The sequence below is a fragment of the Engraulis encrasicolus genome, chromosome 21 (genome assembly GCF_034702125.1).
Source record: "Engraulis encrasicolus isolate BLACKSEA-1 chromosome 21, IST_EnEncr_1.0, whole genome shotgun sequence".
Classification (NCBI taxonomy): Eukaryota; Metazoa; Chordata; class Actinopteri; order Clupeiformes; family Engraulidae; genus Engraulis; species Engraulis encrasicolus.
This window is the reverse complement of record NC_085877.1, coordinates 21244241-21266754: the sequence shown is the minus strand read 5'-3', so window position 1 is coordinate 21266754 and position 22514 is coordinate 21244241. Positions and strand designations below refer to the sequence as shown.

Here is a 22514-nt window from a genome sequence, read left to right as displayed (position 1 = left end):
TTTAGAGGCAGAAGCCCAGATATCAACTGTGAGTAAAACAATGAATGATCCAATATTCCATGCCCACTTGTGTTGACTATTTTTTATCAGCATGTCATGTGAATGTAATTTTGAATGGAAAAAAGTATGCCCATTCATATAAATGAGAGCTACGAAAACCCAATTCACATACATATGGCTATTTTTAAAAATGCATCCATTCGGGCCTCTGTTTACACGTAAACAGTTTTAGCTAAAACAGTGTTTCCCACAGAAATTTTGGAAACTATGGGGGCAGCAGGGATTTTTTTCCAGGGGGGGGGCTGAGTTGTATTCACACAGCGTGAATGCAAAACGGCAAAACAATGAGTACAGTATGACATTGGCGAATGGAGAAACTATAGGCCTGGGCCAACATTTCAGCCATTTATATTTTGAGAAATAAGGCTACCCATTTTACCCATGACATGTATAATAGTAGTACATTGTCATTGTCAAAAAATGCAGTACAGTAAATCATTTCTGTTTACAACACAGTTTCATTTGTCCCTCATGCAGGGGTCTATATAATGAAAACAATAATAAAACAAAATAGGAGCAGAGATAAGAATTTAAGATCACTGTGTGTAACGCATAGACAAAAAGGGTCTAAGAGGGTAGGCTATGCCTTTTCCCCCACACACATAGGCGTACACATTCTACATGAGGGGTGCTGGTCACAGGGCCAGTTTTTCAAAATTCCTTCCATTAAAAGGGCTGAACAACATATTACACATTTATGTCTATATTCACATTCATTTCTATATGCAGCCCGATGTCTCCTCTGCTGTGTCAATGAAGGCCTGTCACCTAACTCATTACAACTGTAAAACAAAGCCTGGGGAGTGTTAGTAAACTCATCCCAACTGTCCCTTCTCTGAAGTTTTTTTTTATATTGCTCCCAAACCCAGGAACGCAGGAACTCATTTTGACCAGGGGGTGCTGTGGTCGGCGGAGGCTCTGGGAGTCCTCTCCCAGGAAAAAAAAAAATGTGTTTTTTAGATGCAATTTCCTGCATTCTAATCAATTTTAGGATGAAGAATGGCGAATCCCATCTGACTAACTTCTTCATGTTTTATGTAGCCTAACCAAGGATGACTAGATTTTACCTTTTTTTTGTTTAACATTTCACTTCAAAATGATTAAGTTCTTCTTGCGGAAGGGAAACGCGCACCTAATGTGGAGGTGAGGGCGTGTTCAAGAGCAAATCGCGCTGCCGTGACAGTTTCTCTCTTCTCCATGGGCAGTCTACAATGTGTGAAATTAGTAGAAATACATGACTAGGCTATGCGATGCACTTGTGAGAGGTGACCGGGCTTTCAAACAATTTAGATTGTCTTGCAATTGCGACTGTGTATCTCAAGATGCATACGATCAGGACAACTGCCCTGTCTCCCTGTCGCGCACAAAAGCACGCACGACAGACAGACAGGCATACTGCTTCCCGTATGTGATTACACTCTGACGGCCAAAGAGTTTGTGCTGTGATCGGCGAGAGAAGTAGGCTAAGCGCCAAAGCAGCTCGTGCCATTGCTGGCTATTGATACAGGGAGAGTGTGAAAGCCACCTTTAGTTTGCATTTGACGTAGGCCATAGGCTAAACGGTGGTCAAATCAGCAGCAAGAGGCAAAAGGAACAAATCGCCACCACTACAAAAGTCTAACAATCGCACAATAGCACAGCCATTTCACACCGCGGCAATTCAACTTTGGCAACAGTTGATAGACAAGCCACGCACAACATCGGCTGTGCTACAGATTCACCCCATAGCAAACTCCGAGGCTAAGATAGACTTCACCAGCAATAGGCAAGACCTAGCCTACCAACGTGCTACTACGAATCCAATCTCCACTGCAAGAAACACAAGTCACTTCTTACAGTACCTGACACGATGCACAATTTTGGTTACATTCCCTTCTCCCGTCGCACTTTACACCTTTGGCTAAGGCCCTCCCTAAAGTGCTTTTTGACCAATCACAGCGCAGCAAAAGGACAACCTCGGACAAACCTCGGACAGTTTTCATGTTTTCAAGTAGTTAGCGAGATACGGTCGTATTATTATTAAAATATGATTGGAAATTGTGCCTGGGGTATTTGTGACAAAGGTGCAAGTTTCCCCGCGATGTAACAGGACCGGTAATCGCTTTCCTCTTTACCTAATTCCTTGCTTAGTTGGTCCGTGTTTGATCACCAAAGTGATGAGACTTCTCTTCACAACAAGTTAGCTCCTCCAATGGGTTTAAGACCGTGTATGTTGATGCATGCCCAAGCCAACATATCGCTGTTAATACCACATTTATTACTACCTTGACACCACAAGCTAAACAAAACAAACATCTCTCCCGCGTCACTGGCTGCACCGTTCTACACCACTGTTCCGGTCTGGTTGGGGTCTAAAAGTTTATCACTCATTTCAAACCAAAATTGCATTAACATTTCAAACTACTTATAAGTATTAAAAAAGTAGAAAATATTCATATTTTGTGTTTCTATTTTAGAATAATAACGAGGGAAAAAACTATGTCTGAATTTAGGGTAGGCCTAATACACAAGTGATGCAGGTAGAAAGGCTATGATGCAGCTGCGTCTGTTGTCCAGCACCCGGAGCACCCCACTTCCTGCGTCCCTGCCCAAACCCAAGTTAACAACTTGACTAGGCTTTTGATCCCTCTTTCAAGCACTTGTGGTTTTCTCTATAGGATGTATTTACTCCAGGAGGAAAATGCGAAGGAAATCGTAATTCAAATCGTTTTTAACAAAAACGGAAATCGTTTTAAAAAAAAAAAAACAAAAACAAAAAAAATTTTTTTTTTTTTTTTTTTTTACATTTTCGCAAACTATGGCGGCCAAATTTAAACTATGGCGGGCCGCCATAGTTTCCTCAATGTATGGGAAACACTGTAATACGTATATATTAATCCATTTTTTTAAGTGGAGTTCTAAGTGCAGATTAAAAAAATAAATGAAATAAACATACACATATGCAGAGTTTAGTAGTTACTGTAGCTGTACTGTTGCGACAGGTGGCGTGTGGTGTTGCACATCTGTGTTTAATCATTATATGAAAATAAGTATCCTTGCACATATATAAAGGGACACCTACTTAACTATCGCTACAACGGTACTCTGGACTGGAGTGGAGTGGTGTAGGAGTGGCAGTCCTGCTCAGCTGAGTGTAGTAGTAGCTACTGTAGCTATGCTGTATGGGTGCTGTGTGGCGCTGTTACATATCTGTGCCATTGCACTCTGTTTTATCAATATATAAAAGCAAGTATCCTCACACGTATATAAACGACACCTACTAATCTATTGCTACAATGCTACTCTGGAGTGGAGTAGGAGTAGGAGTGGCAGTACTGCTCAGTAGAGTATAGTAGCTACTGCAGCTGTACTGTTGTGACTGCATGGGTGGCGTGTGGCGTATATCAATATAAAGTAAGTATTCTCACACGTATATAAGGAGTAGAGTGTAGTGGAGTAGGAGTGGCAGTGCTGCTCAGGGGTGCATTTCTGGAAAGCGTAGTTGCTAACTATGTTAGCTACTTTGTTGGTTGCAATGCAATTTCCCATTGGCAACTACCAAAGTTGGTAACTGCTAACAACTTCGCTTTCCAGAATTGCACCCCAGTAGAGTATAGTACCTACTGCAGCTGTACTGTTGTGACTGCATGGGTGGCATGTGGCGTATATCAATATAAAGTAAGTATTCTCACACGTATATAAGTAGAGTGTAGTGGAGTAGGAGGAGTGGTGGCAGTCCTGCTCAGCAGAGTATATATAGTAGAGGTGCACCGAAAATTCGGCTGCAGAAAATATTTGCCCGAAAACGCAAAAAAATACACTTTCGGTTTTCGGCCGAAAGCCAATTGAGTAGCCGAATTGGAGGCCAAATAGAAAATGAATTGAAAATGGGCATTTTTTAAACTAATTTCAGTTCTACTCTAACATTTGAAGACTTCAAATACACATATTTTCTTTGAAAAACATGTCAAAACATTTATTGTAAACCATAGATTTAAGCAATATTTAAAAATAGTGAAAAACCTAAATTTTTACAGAATTGTAATATTCAGTTTCGGTTTCGGTATTCGGCCAAGTTATTAAAGATGGTCTCTCAACGTCATTTAATTAATATTGCCGTGTTCCCTATTGTTATTGAATGTGTTACGCGTTGGTCCTGTTTTAAAAAACGTTCTGGTTGCTTTGTTTCAAGACGTTTTTGCAAGCTGGCAAGGTGGCTTGTGGAGAAACGAGAGAGTGTTCCGTGTTTCTCGTGGAAATGCGTCTCTGATTGGCTCACTCCTCCTGCTCTCGAAGAAACGAGTCTCTGATTGGCTCAGTCCTCCAGTACTTGGAGAGAATGTAATGGAAAACAGAGTCGCCACTTCCCCGGGTGGTACTGCACTATAGGGGCGCCAATGGAGGCGTGCAGGCTCCATTCAGGGCTGTGCTCTTTCGACAGCGACCCCTAGGCGAGCAGCAGGCACGGAGCAACCAGAGTGAGCTGGCTTTATGTATGAGGCTTTGTGCTGTGTGTGTACCTGAGAGTAGCAACCAGCTGATAGCTAAGCTAAGCTATGTTTCGGGCCACCAGACGTTGCTTGTTTTGAAAACAAGCAGAAAAAAATTACTCGACATGTTTTTAGATAAATGGGTCGATATAAACCTTTGTGGGCAACGCCTTCTTTTGACGTGACGAAACACAGAAAGGCTTTCGTGATTCGCTCGTTTCTCTGCATTATTTATGTAAATTGGGAAACACCGGGAAACAGCCAGGAGAGTTGACGCACCGCTATGAGAGCCTTGCAAGTGAGTTTAACTTGGGATGACCGTCTGATCTTCGAAAGGAGTGAGTAAAACTGAGTTTTATCGGAAGTTGGCCTTTAATTATTATTCGGTTTCGGTTTCGGCCACACATTTTCATTTCGGTGCACCTCTAATATATAGTAGCTACTGCAGCTGTAGCTGCATGGGTAGCGTGCGGAGTTGCTGCATATCTGTGATGTTGCATATGTTTATTTATGAATAAATAAAAGTAGGTATCCTCACACCAGGGCTTCACATTGTCAAGCCCTGCCTCACACATTATAAAGGATACCTACTTAACTACTGCCACAATGCTACTCTGGAGTAGAGTAGAGTGGAGTAGGAGTAGCAGTATAGTAGCTACTGTAGCTGCAGCTGCATGGGTAGCGTGCAGAGTTGTTGCATATCTGTGGGATTAATGCGAGATTAGAGGACGCCCCAAAGTGCTGTAGGAGAAACCGGCTGTGACCTTGACAACCAAAATATGCAAATCAGCAGTTTAGAGAGTGTGTGTGAGTGTGTGTGTGTGCGTGTGCGTTTGTGTGTGTGTGTGTCGCAGGTGAGTCTCTAGTCGAGAGAAAGAGGCGTGGAGAGATGACAAAACGGGAGAGGCTGGAAAAAGGTGACATTTGGTGTGGGCTATCCTGAGGTGAACCTTAAAATGTCCTCTCCTGGCACACTGCTGCCCAAACTCAAAAAACAACAAAACTTCATTACATTCTCACTGTCCTTACCCGTGTTGTGTGAGGCTCAGGCTGGTCTGATGCTCAGGGAGTTTGCCTTTAAACCAGAGGGTTGCATGTTCGAATCCCACCCTTACCAGTATGCATGTGGTCACCCATACACACCTTCATTAAAGGGGGGCAGTGATCTTGAGCAAGGTTCCTAACCTCGCACTGCTACAGGGACTATAACCAATACCATGTAATAACTAGACTGCCTGTGCAGTCGCCTTCGACTGCTTAAGGTATATCCCCGAAACGCGACGCTTCCAGTCCCCAATCATTCCTACCACTCCCGTTCATGAACGTTTATGATAAATACAAAATATAAAATAAATATATTTAATATCTATACATAGATCAATGACGTGCAGAGGCTTAAAACCAAATGACTATTGTGAAAATGAAGGAAAAAATGGGGCAAATGGTAACACTGTTTTAATGGTTCACTATTACAGTGGATATACCACATTAGGTACAGTGTAATAACCAGTGTAACAATATTTAATACCACGTCATACCAGTGTGACACCATGTACCAATTTTGTACTTATATCATGTAGGCTATTTGTGTGTCTATTTGTGTGTAAGTGGTATTACATGATTTGTACACTGGTATTACACTAGAATTACATGGTATTACATATTGTTACACTGGTTATTACACTGTACCTGGTATTGCCTATTTTTACTCTGGTATTACACTAGTATTACATGGTATTAAATATTGTTACACTGGTTATTACACTGTAGGCCTAACCTGATATGGTAGATCCACTGAAATGGTGAACCATTAAATTAAAGAGTTACCGGGCAAATCAATCCACCCAGTCAGAAGTTATGGGCCAAATAAAAATTCCACCATTTTGAAAGTGTTGACCTCCAAACTCGAATCAGTTCATGAACCTACCCTGCAGCATTCACACACCAAATCTGGGACAAATCCATCCACCCGGTCAGAAGTAATGGGCCAAACAAAAATTCGGCCATCTTGAATTCGGACATCTTGAAATTGTTGACCTCCAAACTCGAATCAGTTCATGAACCTACCCTAGAACATTCACACACCAAATCTGGGACAAATCCATCCACCCGGTCAGAAGTTATGGACCAAACAAAAATTCGGCCATCTTGAATTCGGCCATCTTGAAAGTGTTAACCTCCAAACTTGAATCAGTTCATGAACCCACCTTAGAGCATTCACACACCAAATCTGGGACAAATCCAAACATCCGTTCAAAAGTTATCGCGTTAACACGAAAGACCTTACGCGGCGGCGGCGGTGCACGCAAAACCATTACATCCCCGACGCTCCGCGTTTCGGGGATATAACTAAGGATAAAGCTTGGAAAAAAGCTGAAAAGGAGAGGCTGGAGCACGCTGCAGCCTAGTATTCAAGACTTTATTCTGTGCACACACCCGACTAACGCTTTGGTGTTGCTAGCTACACCTTCTTCAGGGTCACTTTTGACTCTAACGTTTCTGTGTTGCTACACCTTCTTCAGTCGGGTGTGTGCACAGAATAAAGTCTTGAAAACTAAGCTGCAGTGTGCTCCAGCCTCTCCTTTTCAGTGATGTCTGTCCCACTGTGATGCACCAGCAAGCTGAGGGATAATGCAAGTCCCAATTCTACTTGAAAAAAAAACTCAGGTAAGTGTATTGTAATGCAATGCAATGCAATTCAGTGAAGTGCAGTGTCCTGCTGCTGGTGTGCCTCAGTCTGTGGTGGATATACAGGTCTGTCTGCTCCATTGACTGCTCTGTGTCTGTCCACAGTCACAGACCACAGACACAGACGGACACGCACACACGGACAAATGGACATACACTGATTGATGCATGCAGAGACAGAGGACACGCAGACACAGACGAACGCGCGCAGACACAGACGAACACGCGCAGACACAGACGAACACGCGCAGACACTGACAGACAGGCAGACTGACAAAACGCAGACACCAATGAATGAGCAGACACAGACTGACGCGCGCAGACACATATGAACACAGCAGACACAGGCCACTTGCAGACATGGGCGATCATGACCTTTTGCCACCTTTTGTTCCATACTTTGACACCCCAGTGCTGCTATCGTGTTGGAAGAAGCAGCATATATTCATAACCTCTCCTAACGTGCGAAAGGGGTCATCGACAACTCCTTCTAGAGGAGTTGCCACGCACACGCACGCGCGCACACACATGGACACACACACACACAGCAGGAGACACAAATATTTGTTATGGCTGACTGCAAGTAGATCAGGAACACTGAGCCAGCATCTGTGTAAGTGCGAGTGTAAGCGTGTGTGTGCGTGTGTGTAAGTGTGCGTGTGCGTGTGTGTGTGTACAGTAGATGGAGGAGGAGTACACTACAGGATCCCATTACAATCTGGCCACAGAGAGACAAACACAGCAGCTCCAGCGCCTCTGCTCTGCCTCTCCCCACAGATGCTGGCGAGCCAGAGAGACCGTGTCTGGTGTACCCGCAAGGGAGAGGAGAGGAGAGGGGGAGGCATGGGGGACTGTGTGGATGTGGATGTGTGTGTGTGTGTGTGTGTGTGTGTCTGTATGTGTGCATGCATGTGCGCATGTGTGCATGAATGAGAGAGAAAATGCATGGTGTGAGCGTGCGCAAGAGCCAAAATGCATGCATGTGCGCACATGTGAGTGCAAGTGTGTGTGTGTGTGTGTGCGTGTGCGCGCACCCATGTCCCTCTCAGACCACATTGGGCCAAGCTTCTTCAGGCCTGGACGGTCCACAATCACACCCCTGCCAGTGCCTACTATCCCACCAACCACCACACTGCACCACACCGCACCACCCTGCCTCCCTCCAGAGGTCTCCATTCAGCAGCACTTCACTTAGGGCTGGGCAATATGATATATATTGTTATTAGGGCTGGGAATCGATCCAAATTTCCTGGATCGATTCGATTCCGATCCAGAAGGTCACGATCCAATTCGATCCACGATCAGATTCGATTCGATTCAATATCGATCTTCTGTATTGCTGGGTTGTCACTTTAACCCATTTATGCGTAAAATTCTAAGACCGGTTAAAAAAACCTAAACATCTCAACCTTTGATAACCACACAAACATGAAGCACCTTGGTATGAGAGAAAGAAGTGGGAAACTTGGTATGAGAGAGAAAGGTGGGAAAACACTGGCACTATTTACTTGAACAGGCTGTCTGTATTTGTGCATGTAGTCACCATGAATGTGGAAGAAGGCTACAGGATGTGGTTGAGAAAATAGCACCTATAATCATCGGCAAAAAATCGATCCACAAAATTGTGAATCGATATCACACTTATCGAACGTGAATCGATATTGGATCGCGATTCGATCTTTTGAACCCAGCCCTAATCGTTATCGTGATATAAAAGTGTATATCGTGACCTTTCTCCTACTTAATTTATATCGTGATAGTAATTTTATCAATTTTATACAATTTAACATCATTTAACTACATTTCATGTTGTCACAATACACACTATAAGTTCATGTAACTGTAAAAATTTGAATAAAAAGATACATTTTAAAGAAAGGTGGTTTTGCGACATGAAAAAATAAAGAGCAAATAAAGAGAATAACTGAAAAGGTATGTAATTGTGCTATATCGGGATATATATCGGTATCGTGATATAAAGTAATCCATATCGTGATATAGCTTTTTTTCCATATCGCCCAGCCCTAACTTCACTACACCACACTGGAGCGGGGGCGTTTCTCGACAGCATCATTACTAATTAGTTAACCAGGTTAGCAACTTACTTGATTTCAGTGCAATTTCCCATTGACAACTGGTTAACTGGTTAGCAACAATGCTTTCGCGAAACGGGCCCCAGGCATCTACACGCGTGTAAACAGCCAGTGCCTACTCTCCCACCAACCACCACACTACACCAGACCGTCTCCTCCAAGATGCCTCCTCCATCCAGCACAAGCAGCACCCTACTACACTGACTGGGCATCCCTCTAAACCGATACATGCCAAGTGACTGTACCCGTAGCTGGAACCTGCACCACCCCAGCAATCACTTCTACTCTGCCACCAACTACACTACTGCCTTATCCCTCCAGCAGCAGCAGCCCACTACACTGCACTGCACTGCACATCCCCACCATGTAAACAGCTAAATAGCAAATAACCACAATGGCACCCGCACCCCAGCCATAACAGACACCCAAAGCACTACAGTACACACTTGGGGAGCTGGATGGGGACACTGGTTTGCCCTGCCACCAACACTTGGAATGGGGATTGGATCAGACAGGTTGATAGAGGAGAATGGCCAAGTGTGTAGAGATGGTGATGAACAGGCAGACACTTGAGACGACACAGACATCTGGACACATGGCCACACGTGTAACTCTTGTTTCGATTTGACTATGCACCGAATTAACCCTTTCGCTGCTGTGGAGACTACTTTGCCTACTCAACTGTAACTGTCAGTGGTAGGTGACAACAGCGGGGGACGGAGCGGGAAAAAAAAGAGACTCTTCGTCATCAGAGGAATTTACTTGGTGACATTTGTCATCCGTCCTTTAACCCATTCAACAGCTCCCATAGAATGGGGTGTTAAAAATCGCTCAGAATAGTTGTAATATCATTATGAGAACTCAAAAGTTTTAAGTCACACCGCAGTCATGGATCGCTGGCCCTGAGGACAAGAAGCCCTGAAATTCAACCCTTGACCCTCTGTGCCTTGGGTCCAACACCTTAACCCCTAAGCCGATAACAAAGGCCCAATCCCACAGGAGAGTTGCACAGCTGACTGCCCACTGCTCGGAGAAGTTGGCAAGACCCGAATGGTCACATGTTTTCACTGTATGGACATTCATTAATTCAAAAAACAATGGGCTCGGAGTTACAGTAGGCCAACACTTGCTACCTGGAAGTCAATGAGGCTGTAAAATCAGCTGAACACTAATTTAGTCAGGGGAGGTTTCAGTCTGACGCAGTAAAGTGTTGCTTTCACTTTCACTCTCCACAAGGTCAACAGACCTACGGGGAGTGCAAACTCTCCAAGAAGCCAACTGGTCTCTAGCCGACCGAACAACCAACGCAGCGACATATGGAGTTGCGGCACGCAAGCAAAGATATCAGTGGAACATAAATGGACAGACACCCATGGGGGCCCAGGTTAGAATAAGGCCAGGTGCATTTTTCTCAACCCTACCACCCCTTCTCTCTGTCAAATTAATTTCCTGTCTCAACAGGCTCAAACAAAGGCTCAAAAATGTCAAACAAACAAACAAATATTAATATTAGTTTATTTCTTCAGGGACTTTCATGCCTTTTTAGTGGATAGGACCGCACAAAAAGAAGAAGAAGAACAACAACAACAAAACAGCAACAGGAAGTAAGTGGGACAGAGAGACGCGGGAGGATCAGGAAATGACCTTGGGTCAGAATCGAACCCGGGTACCAGGGTGCAACAGTGCGGTGCCTTAGCCGTTTCAGCCATGGCCAAGCCCATACATATAATGTGAAGAGAAGAGAAGTGTGCAAGGTGATGGTACTTACGGGCATTGCTGTCCGCCAGGGTGTTGAGGTTGCCAGAGATGTCCCTCCTCCGGAACAGGCACACCACCTTGGCCTCCACGTTGCCATTAGCCGTCTGTCAGGAATGGGAAAACGAGACATAATGTGTTACTCACTGGCTGAAGTTAACAGGGACAGCCATTCAAAAAATGCGTAGCTGTACAAATTGGTTAATCGTACAGCAGGACTGGACACTACTACGCATGTTTGCATAACATAATTATTGAATTCTAAACAATGAAACCATCACAGGGCAGTAGAAGAAACAAAAATACACAGTTGCCAATAGAGCTTTCCTTTGTGCTTCAGTCAAGGTTTTTTTTCTCCAGGCGATTTAGTGTGAACATTTTATTTGGAATGATTGGATGCAAATTGGTGCATTTAGTAATGAATAGCTTCATTAGCATAAACAATTGACATCCATCACAAACCTCTCTATTTTCACACCATTTTTGTTGAGCACAAATTAAATTAAAATCTACCCATATCAGCAGACCGAGAGAGAGAGAGAGAGAGAGAGAGAGAGAGAGAGAGAGAGAGAGAGAGAGAGAGAGAGAGAGAATACAAGTTGGCTGAAATTACACCATCAAACGGACTGCTTAAGAATACATTTTTTAAAGGACACCTTTGCTTTTGTTAGCTGTAGTTATTCTCCAGAACAAGTAGAAAACTGTTTGCTTCAATTTTTCAAGTTACTCTTGAGTGACACCTTAGCTACTCAAATGTAAAGCAACAACAATTTTGAAGCCATACCATCAATGACATCGCACAAACACATCTCTGGTCTAACACATGTTTGCATTTGACACAGTGCAGTGAAACTTAAGTTTTGACTTTTTGCCCACAGCTGGGACCGTTTCACCAAACACTGACACAAGCAGATCCTCTACTACACCATCAACACCAAGACGCCAATGCCTTTGAGAGGAGGCCAATAATGATGGTAATTATGGAGTGTTTGGGTTTGAGAGATGAGCAACTATAAAGCGTCTCTTCTGTGTGCACATACTACTGTCATTCCCTAAACTCAATTATAGCACTCAATTATAGATTATGGTACAGCATGCACACCATCACACACACGCGTGCGTGCGAACACACACACGCACACACACACACACACACACACACACACACACACACACACACACACACACACACACACACACACACACACACACACACACACACACACACACACACACACACACACACACACACTCACACACACACACACACACACACACACACACACACACACACACACACACACACACACACACACACACACACACACACTTAAGCTTCATATATGCACCATAGAGGACTGTGCCTGCACGTGTATTGGTCTGAACAATGTAAATGTCTGCTGAAGTGTCTCTGGGTGCTCAAGTGTAATGCGTACATTTCAGGAGAGAAGAGGAGAAGTTGGGAGTAGGTTTGTGTCAGAATCTGAGATTACATGGATTTATACGGCACATCGTGTGTCTAACTATGGGCAGCCGTGGCTGAGTGGTTAGAGAGTTGGTCTTTCATTCTAGGGGTTGCTGGTTCGAATCCCCCTGACCTCTCCCTACATCTCCATCCATGGCTGAAGTGCCCTTGAGCAAGGCACCTGACCCCACATTGCTCCAGGGACTGTAACCAATACCCTGAAAAATAATAGTTGTAAGCCGCTTTGAATAAATGAAAGTGTCAGCTAAGCGCTATGTAATGTAATGTCTAACTTGGGAGTAAGTTTGAGCAATCAAACAATATCAAATTTCACAATATCGATATTTTTGTCATTTGTCTGTACTGTCAAAAGGTTGGTTGTGCTGAGCCCAATACATTCCCCCTCACATGAGCCATTGCGAGCACAGAGCAGACTTGCTACCCAACACTCATGTAGAACACCACTGTGTGTTTCTCTATGGCCCACCACTCACTCTGCAGAAGGAAGTGCTGAAGGGAGTGTGATTCGTTTAGCACAATTATTTCTCTTTAAAAGAAATATTGTCTTAAGACATTGTGATATTAATATTGACAATATAAAATAATCGTGATAGTGACTTCTCATAATTGAGCAGCCCTATGACACCCGATCTTCTCTCCACTCCCAACCATCTCTCCAGCCCTCCATACATCTCTCTATATTTATCTCTATATGATAAAACATAATCTCCCCCCTCTCCTGAGTGTGTATTCATAAGTGTGTGTGTGTAAAAATAATAATAATAATAATACACAAGTTTTATATAGCGCTTTTCATGATACTCAAAGTCGCTTTGTGTGTGTGTGTGTGTGTGTGTGTGTGTGTGTGTGTGTGTGTGTGTGTGTGTGTGTGTGTGTGTGTGTGTGTGTGTGTGTGTGTGTGTGTGTGTGTGTGTGTGTGTGTCAGGTGAGGTCAGGGGAGGTCCAGCCACCCCCCACCATCTCTCCAGCCCAGACATCTCTCTATTCAGAAATATATAATACAATAAACGAGTTGTCATCTCAGTTATTGCGAGATGTGAGTGAGTGAGGTGGTCACGGGATACAGGGCCACTCCAGCGGCCCTTCAGCTGCCAGCAGGGGCGGCCAGTTACATAAATGGACTTAATCTTTGAACAGGCAAACAGGCCTGTGTCATACACGACCACCACACCACCATTATGTAAGATAATATAAGCACTTTAGGAGTGCGGGTTTGGCAAATCTTACCGGTGGGGATGGGCTGTCAAGTTATGCTTACAGTAGCAGTGGAGAGCATGGTGTGTGTATGTGTGTGTGTGTGTGTGTGTGTGTGTGTGTGTGTGTGTGTGTGTGTGTGTGTGTGTGTGTGTGTGTGTGTGTGTGTGTGTGTGTGTGTGTGCGTGTGCGAGTGCGAGTGCGAGTGCGAGAGCGAGTGCGAGTGCGAGAGAGACGTACATATGTATTTAAAATGATTCAACATTCCGAGCCGTTGTAAATCTGGCCCAAACAGTGTGCGTGTGTGTGATGTGGAGTAATATAGAATTTTAATCCATAGCCCATTGGAGCAGCAAGTGGTGTTGGGCTTGTGTGTATGCATAGGCAAGTGAGTGAGTGAGTGTATGTGATGGAGCATATGATGCAATCTGTTGCCTTGCTGTTTATGGAATAAGTATTGAGGTATTGGGGTTGGTCCAATGATGCCCCAGGACGAAGTGAACGAGAGAGAGCGAGAGAGAGAGAGCGAGCGCGAGAGAGAGAGCGAGAGAGAGAGAGAGAGAGAGAGAGAGAGAGAGAGAGAGAGAGCGAGAGCGAGCGCGAGAGAGAGAGAGAGCGAGAGAGAGAGAGAGAGTGAGAGAGAGAGAGAGAGAGAGAGAGTGAGTGAGAAGGGCTCATGGCTTACCTTGTTCAACTCCTCTATTCTGCGGATCAGGTAGGGGCTGCTGGAAGAGTTCTCAAAGTACACGTAATCTGGAATGGGACAGAAAATGGCAAAAATGAATAATTCACGTATAAACACACCATAGGCACAAATGCACATTGTGGACATACAGAAATGTACATTCAATCATGAGGTAAAATTTTGCACATTTGAGTTGGGGGATTCAGGAGGAATATGAATATGATGAAACTGCTCTTGCGACATTGGTTAGCCAAAATAAAATAAAGAACTAGGCCTAGTTGTCCACTGCAAAGCAGAATCAGACGCCCTCGGGACATCAACGACTCAAGAACAACTCAGCTATCGAAGAGAATCCATACTGTCTTTCCCACTGGTTCAATAATCGAGCACGCCACCCTTCCAATCCCCAGACCCTATTGCTTGCCATGACGAAGTGTTATGATCAAATCGATCTTCCAACATCGATAATCAACAAAGCAGTCATTCACGTGAAACTAAAACAATAGACACGTGTGAACAATACAACAATAGTAATATGCACAGCAAAAAGGATAGATAACAGCAGCCATTGCTGCTACTTTCATTTTAAATTGCCTCTCCGCCAACTCACACCGTCTCAACAGCCCTGAAAACGGCGTGAAAGCAACTCTGTATTTGCAGGGGGGTGACAAGGCTGGGTGTTGTGAACGTACACACACACACACTCGCATAGTAAAGCATATGCCCAAAGTTTGGCAAGCAACACACAGGAGCTTATGCTACACACAAAGAGACACACACACACACACACACGCACACACGCACACACGCACACACGCACACACGCGCACACGCACACACACGCACACACACACGTTTTGATTTTCCCATCTAGTCATTTTATTAGGACTAGAATGGGGCTGCCTGTGCAATATATCGAATTAATATCGGGATATCAATATTGCTGTCAAACAAGATCAAATTTCATAAGAGTTGAAACAATATTTTTTTTGTCTACACTGCCAAAAGGTAGGTTATGCCAAGCGCAATACCCCAACACTAGAGCCATTGCGAGCACAGAGCAGGCTTGCTATCCTCACTCATGCAGAACACCCCTGTGTGTTTCTCTATGGCCCTACACTCACACTGCTGAAGGGAGGGAACATTATAATTTGGTTGTTGATAAAATAAATATTGTCTAAAAATCGTGACATCAATATTGACTGAAATAATCGTGATAATGATTTTTCTCATAATTGAACAGCCCTAGACTGGAAGCATATTCGGAGAAGTGTTTGCAGAGCTGACTGCACAGTAAGCTTACTAACTACTGTACTTACTCACTGCGCTTTCACACAATTTCAGGGCCTGTGAAAATCAGTCGAAGACAGTAGGTCCGCACACTGCCTACCTTTTTTGATTACCTAACATTCTTATATGGCAAAGTGTTTTTGGATGTGCTTGCTGCGCACCCCATCCCAAAACAATCTGTGTAAATCAGTCCCATCATTCTGACTGATTTCATGTCACCGTGTGTGTGTGTGTGTGTGTGTGTGTGTGTGTGTGTGTGTGTGTGTGTGTGTGTGTGTGTGTGTGTGTGTGTGTGTGTACGATGAGGAGTGGCAGTACATCTATGATGGTGCACTGCTGAGTGCGCACACGCACACACACACGCACACACACACAGTACTCTTGTTGACAGTGTAAACTACTGTATTCTCTCGCCACTTCCCAAAAGGTGCAGAACGTGTGAGTTTACATGCGTGCTCCCCTCACTTGCAAAAGGACAGACATGGATCAGACGTGTGCGAGTGTGTGCGTCTAACGTCCTAGGCTTGGCACAAGCAGATACCCAATCGTTAAGCAGTGACAGTGGGCTTCAGGGGGTGGCACAGCGCTATCCTCATCCACCAGGCTGCTTCCTTTGCCCTTGACCCTGGCACTCCACACCTTACACCAACCTCAACCTTGTCTCAACCTTTTTTTAATAAACGCCCCCTGGACATCATCATAAGCCTGCCAACGCCCCCTGATCTCATCATAACCGTGCCAATGTCCCCCATAAGTAAGAGACAAAATGGACTAATGCCCCCCAATGGCAACAAAGCAGTCCCCTCTGAGCTGTATCCTTCTTGACACCCACCTAGGGCTCCCACACACCCCCTGGGGAGCTGTAGAGCCATCGTTGAGAAACACGGCTTTACACCACACACATGCACGCACACACAAACACACACAGTAACCTTGAGTGACCATCAGTGGGTTGCCTGTCACTGTCCCACTGGTCACCACAGTTCCCACGACTCTCCACACTTAATCCCATATACACACACAATGCACACATCCACTACAAGGATAAAGGCTACATTCCACAGACAGACAGACAGGGAGAGAGAGCACCCCCCCCCCATTCTTTTTTTGTGTTGCACTGCGATTGTTGTTGGGAATGATAGTAATAATACGGCCCCGATAACAACAAATTGGTTTCAGTTATTTTATAACTTACATTACTGGAACACACACCTGGTAATAATTCAACTGCCAATGACAAAATGCATCTTAATCTGACTGACAACCACAAACACATCTCACAGTCAAGGTTCATAGGATGGGATGTTTCAGATTGTCTGGCACAAAAGTAGTAACTTTCTTTATACTCCAGTTGGGGGTCAGGTTTATCATTTCCCGGCAGTCTGGCCTTATCACACAACCTGAGCTCCAGTGCTGAACACCAGAGCCCAGCCCAGCCAGGCCCAGCCCAGCCCAGCTTTTAAAAGCTTCAGTGGGTAACCCCTCTGCTGGGCTGGGAACGGGGCAGACAAGAAACGGACCACAGATTGTACCCAAGACAGTGGTTATGGTTGGCAGGTACAAGTCTTTCTTGGGTCTAGACCAGTTGTTCTCAACCATCATATCATAAGCCTTCCAATGCCCCCTTAGAATTACAAAATTAAAACATACTAATGCTCCTCAATGTCATCTCAGCACACACACACCCCACTCTCAGCTGTATCCTTCTCAATGCCCCCCTAGGGCTCCCTCACACCCTCTAGGGCAGGGTTTCCCAACCTTTTCCAACTTGGGGCCCACTTGAAATCGCAAATGTGGAGCCAGAAAATATATATCTGACTAGAGCAAGTGGAATGTAACCACAAGCCACGGCTGTGGTGAGTGGTGACTGTCCAGTGTCCACAAACAAGTTACAGTGTTTCCCACAGAAATTTTGGAAACTTTGGAAATTTTGGGGCAACCGGGATTTTTTTTTTTCCGGGAGGGGGGGGGGGGGGGGGGTCCTTCTCACGCTGGCCTTTGGGGTGGGGGGGTGGGGGGGTGGGGGTTGTATTCACACAGCGTGAATGCAAAATGGCAAAACAATGAGTACAGTATGACATTGGCGAATGGAGAAACTATAGGCCTGGGCCAAAACATTTCAGCCATTTATATTTTGAGAAATAAGGCTACCCATTTTACCCATGACATGTATAATAGTAGTACATGTCATTGTCAAAAAATGCAGTACAGTGAATCATTTCTGTTTACAACACAGTTTCATTTGTCCCTCATGCAGGGGTCTATATAATGAAAATAATAAAACAAAATAGGAGCAGACATAAGAATTTAAGATCACTGTGTGTAACGCATAGACAAAAAGGGTCTAAGAGGGTAGGCTATGCCTTTTCCCCCACACACATAGGCGTACACATTCTACATGAGGGGTGCTCGTCACAGGGCCAGTTTTTCAAAATGTCTTCCATTAAAAGGGCTGAACAACATATTACACATTTATGTCTATATTCACATTCATTACACATTCATTTCTATTTGCAGCCCGATGTCTCCTCTGCTGTGTCAATGAAGGCCTGTCACCTAACTCATTACAACTGTAAAACAAAGCCTGGGGAGTGTTAGTGAACTCATCCCAACTGTCCCTTCTCTGAAGTTTTTTTTTATATTGCTCCCAAACCCAGGAACGCAGGAACTCATTTTGACCAGGGGGTGCTGTCAGTGGTGTAGTCTACTTTTTTATGGTGGGTATACTGTATATTTGAGCATTTTTTTAAGTGGGTATACTGTATATATTTGTGCCATTCAAAATAATGGATCAATCAATTTTAAGTGGGTATACTGAAATCCCTGAAATTTAGAAGTGGGTATACTCCGTATACCCGCGTTCTACGTAGACTACACCACTGGGTGCTGTGTTCCGCGGAGGCTCTGAGAGTCCTCTCCCAGAAAAAAAAAAGTGTTTTTTAGATGCAATTCCCTGCATTCTAATCAATTTTAGGATGAAGAATGGCGAATCCCATCTGACTAACTTCTTCATGTTTGATGTAGCCTAACCAAGGATGACTAGTCTAGATTTGGCCTTTTTTGTTTGTTTAACATTTCACTTCAAAATTATTAAGTTCTTCTTGCGGAAGGGAAACGCGCACCTAATGTGGAGGTGAGGGCGTGATCAAGAGCAAATCGCGCTGCCGTGACAGTTTCTCTCTTCTCCATGGGCAGTCTACAATGTGTGAAATTAGTAGAAATAGGCTACATGACTAGGCTATGCGATGCACTTGTGAGAGGTGACCGGGCTTTCAAACCATTTAGATTGTCTTGCCTTGCGACTGTGTATCTCAAGATGCATACGATCAGGACAACTGCCCTGTCTCCCCGCCCGCGCACAAAAGCATGCACGACACACAGACAGGCATACTGCTTCCCGTATGTGATTACACTGACGGCCAAAGAGTTTGTGCTGTGATCGGCGAGAGAAGTAGGCTAAGCGCCAAAGCAGCTCATGCCATTGCTGGCTATTGATACAGGGAGAGTAAGCCACCTTTAGTTTGCATTTGACGTAGGCCATAGGCTAAACGGTGGTCAAATCAGCAGCAAGAGGCAAAAGGAACAAATCGCCACCACTACAAAAGTCTAACAATCGCACAGTAGCACAGCCATTTCACACCGCGGCAATTCAACTTTGGCAACAGTTGATAGACAAGCCACGCACAACATCGGCTGTGCTACAGATTCATCCCATAGCACACTCCGATGCTAAGATAGACTTCACCAGCAATAGGCAAGACCTAGCCTACCAATGTGCTACTACGAATCCAATATCCACCGCAAGGAACAAAAGTCACTTCTTACCTGACACGATGCACAATTATGGTGACATTCCCTTCTCCCGTCGCACTTTAAATTCACCTAATTCCTTGCTTAGTTGGTCCGTGTTTGATCACCAACGTGATGAGACTTCTCTTCACAACAAGTTAGCTCCTCCAATGGGTTTAAGACCGTGTATGTTGATGCATGCCCAAGCCAACATATCGCATAGGCCTACCACATTTATTACTACCTTGACACCACAAGCTAAACAAAACAAACATCTCTCCCGCGTCACTGGCTGCACCGTTCTACACCACTGTTCCGGTCTGGTTGGGGTCTAAAAGTTTATCACTCATTTCAAACCAAAATTGCATTCACATTTCAAACTACTTATAAGTATTAAAAAAGTAGAAAATATCCATATTTTGTGTTTCTATTTTAGAATAATAATGAAGAAAAAAACTATGTCTGAATTTAGGGTAGGCCTAATGGGGCACCTAAGTCACGCCCTCTACTTCCTGGTTCATGGGGCAGAGGGAGTCAAAAAATGATTACTGGGCTTGAAAATGAGTGATTTTTGGATTTGTGGTGCATAGGTGGAGGTCCAAGGTTTGGATTGGTGCCAAAAAAAAAACACTCATTTTCAAGCCCAGTAATTATTTTTTGACTCCCCCTGCCCCATGAACCAGGAAGTAGAGGGCATGACTTAGGTGCCCCATAGCCTACAAGTGATGCAGTATAGAAAGGCTATGTAGCAACCCAATGTAAGTAGGCTGCCGGATGTGAGTGCCCGGATATCCGCCCGAGTATTTCCATGCATTTGCATTCATTTCCACCATCAGGAATGCTTTGCGGTACCACAGCTGCCCGATGTGAGTCGCGCTGTGTCGCCTGACTATCCCTTCTATAATATGATTGTAGCCTACCGTACTCGGCCTCGGCCCCCGCCGCCACATATATCCACCACACCACCACGGGTCCTCTGGTGTTGTGACCGTTTTAGGATATTTTTTTCATATAATACCTGCACATTAAGAGTGACAATTCCATCATGGGTGTTTAAACGATATGTGCGAGTGCAGTCATGTTGAATTTAGGGTAGCCAAACCATGCCATGTCATGTCATGAAGAACGTGCATCACATTATTTAAACAGCTCATAGTTATCCTGAGTGCCCGTGTCTTTTTGGAGATCGGAGGCTTGATGAGCAAAGAGATGGGAGAGAAATTAGTTGTGCGCGCGCGCACACATCTGCTCAATATCCAACGGACACGTACTGGCTCCAATATTTCAGCGTCCCGTTTGATTCTGTACAGACACGTATACGTGTACCTAGCACAATCAAATGAATAGGCTATGTCTAAATTATAGGCTGTAGTCTCCAATGTGCCTAGTTTCGCGTGTTGTTGGCATCACCAAATAATCTGCACAATATGCGGCATAACTTTTCGAGTGCTACATTTAGACCGGGTAAAGTATCGAGCATGGTCTGTCCCTTCAATAATATTATTAGAGTGTCCCGTAACAACTCGGTCTCGGGCAGTCATGGGTGAGCGGTTAGGGCGTCAGACTTGCATCCCAGAGGTTGCCGGTTCGACTCCCGACCCGCCAGGTTGGTGGGGGGAGTAATCAACCAGTGCTCTCCCCCATCCTCCTCCATGACTGAGGTACCCTGAGCATGGTACCGTCCCACCACTGCTCCCCATGGGGCGCCACTGAGGGCTGCCCCCTTGCACGGGTGAGGCATAAATGCAATTTCGTTGTGTGCAGTGTGCAGTATTCACTTGTGTGCTGTGGAGTGCTGTGTCACAATGACAATGGGAGTTGGAGTTTCCAAATGGGCTTTCACTTTCGCTTTCTCGGCCCCCGCCGCCTCCACCACGAAGCTCCTCTGTTGTTGTGACCGTTTTAGGATATTTTCATATATTACAGAAGTAAGAGCGTGCGCGCGCGCCTCTGACTGTATACACGGAGGGAGAATGACTCCAATATTTATATTCGCCCAGTTTAATTCTGCACTGACACTTTTAAATGTAGGCTAGGCTACGTGACACAAGCAAATGAGTAGGCTATGTCTAAATGTACTAGGCAGGCTCTAGTCACCAATCTGGCTTTGTTGTTTCGGCATCACCAATAATAGGCCTAATGGCACAATAAGCGGCATGGTTTCGCGTGTTGTTTTTGCACCACCAAATAATAACTACACAATATGCGGCATAGCTGCTGTTTTCTAACTCAGAGAGAAGGCTATGCCCAGATATTATTTTAACTGGTAGGATATCCTGATGTTATGTTTCACTAATGTAAGGACTGGGAGTAAAACTCAGAAACTTCCCGAGTGCTAGCTACATTAAGACTGGGTACATTTTAGACTATAGTCTTGTGCAAAACTTTTTATTTAACATTGCGAATGGGCAGGATGATTTGCTTAGACACGTACGTGCTTCAGAGCAGCTAGAACTGTGCAAGGTGACTGCTGCAGTTTTCAGCTCAGTCCTCCGGGTTAATAAAAACAAAATAGGCCTAATGCCGACGAGAAAGTCACGCCGTTATCTTCTGATTGATTCCCTTTAGGTGCCCGGTTGAGACAGTTTAATTTTCATACCCAAATCAATTCGGTTTTAAGTTATAATTTCATTTTATTTATTGCTTTATTATGATGTTATTGGTCACCGGGCCTATTCTTTTGATTTGGGAGATCAAGGGACTCTTTGGTGTCGCCGAAAGGGCGATGTGCTTTGGGCTTTTTACGCACGGCACCTAGTTCCTTCCATCTTCAGTCAGAGTCAAATCGGACGGATTTCAAGAAGCTGAAGTTAAACAGTCGTAAATACACGACCGAAATTGAGTAGCTGAGGTATAATAGACGTAAATACTCGGGCGGATTTCCGCGCACTCACATCCGGCAGCTTACTTACATTGGGTTGCTACAAGGCTATGATGCAGCTGCGTCTGTTGTCCAGCACCCGGAGCACCCCACTTCCTGCGTCCCTGCCCAAACCCAAGTTAAC

At 44.6% G+C, this 22514-nt stretch overlaps 1 protein-coding gene across 1 annotated transcript in view; it reads right to left on the bottom strand.

Moving 5' to 3' along the window:
* mta2 (metastasis associated 1 family, member 2) overlaps positions 1 to 22514 on the bottom strand; it is a 67915-nt gene that overhangs the window by 36258 nt on the left and 9143 nt on the right. The window contains exons 2-3 of the mRNA XM_063186356.1: positions 14431 to 14498; positions 11079 to 11172 (exon numbers count right to left, since the gene is read on the bottom strand). Of these exons, the coding sequence (XP_063042426.1) occupies positions 11079 to 11172; positions 14431 to 14498 (162 nt within the window). The remainder of the gene's footprint in view (positions 1 to 11078; positions 11173 to 14430; positions 14499 to 22514) is intronic.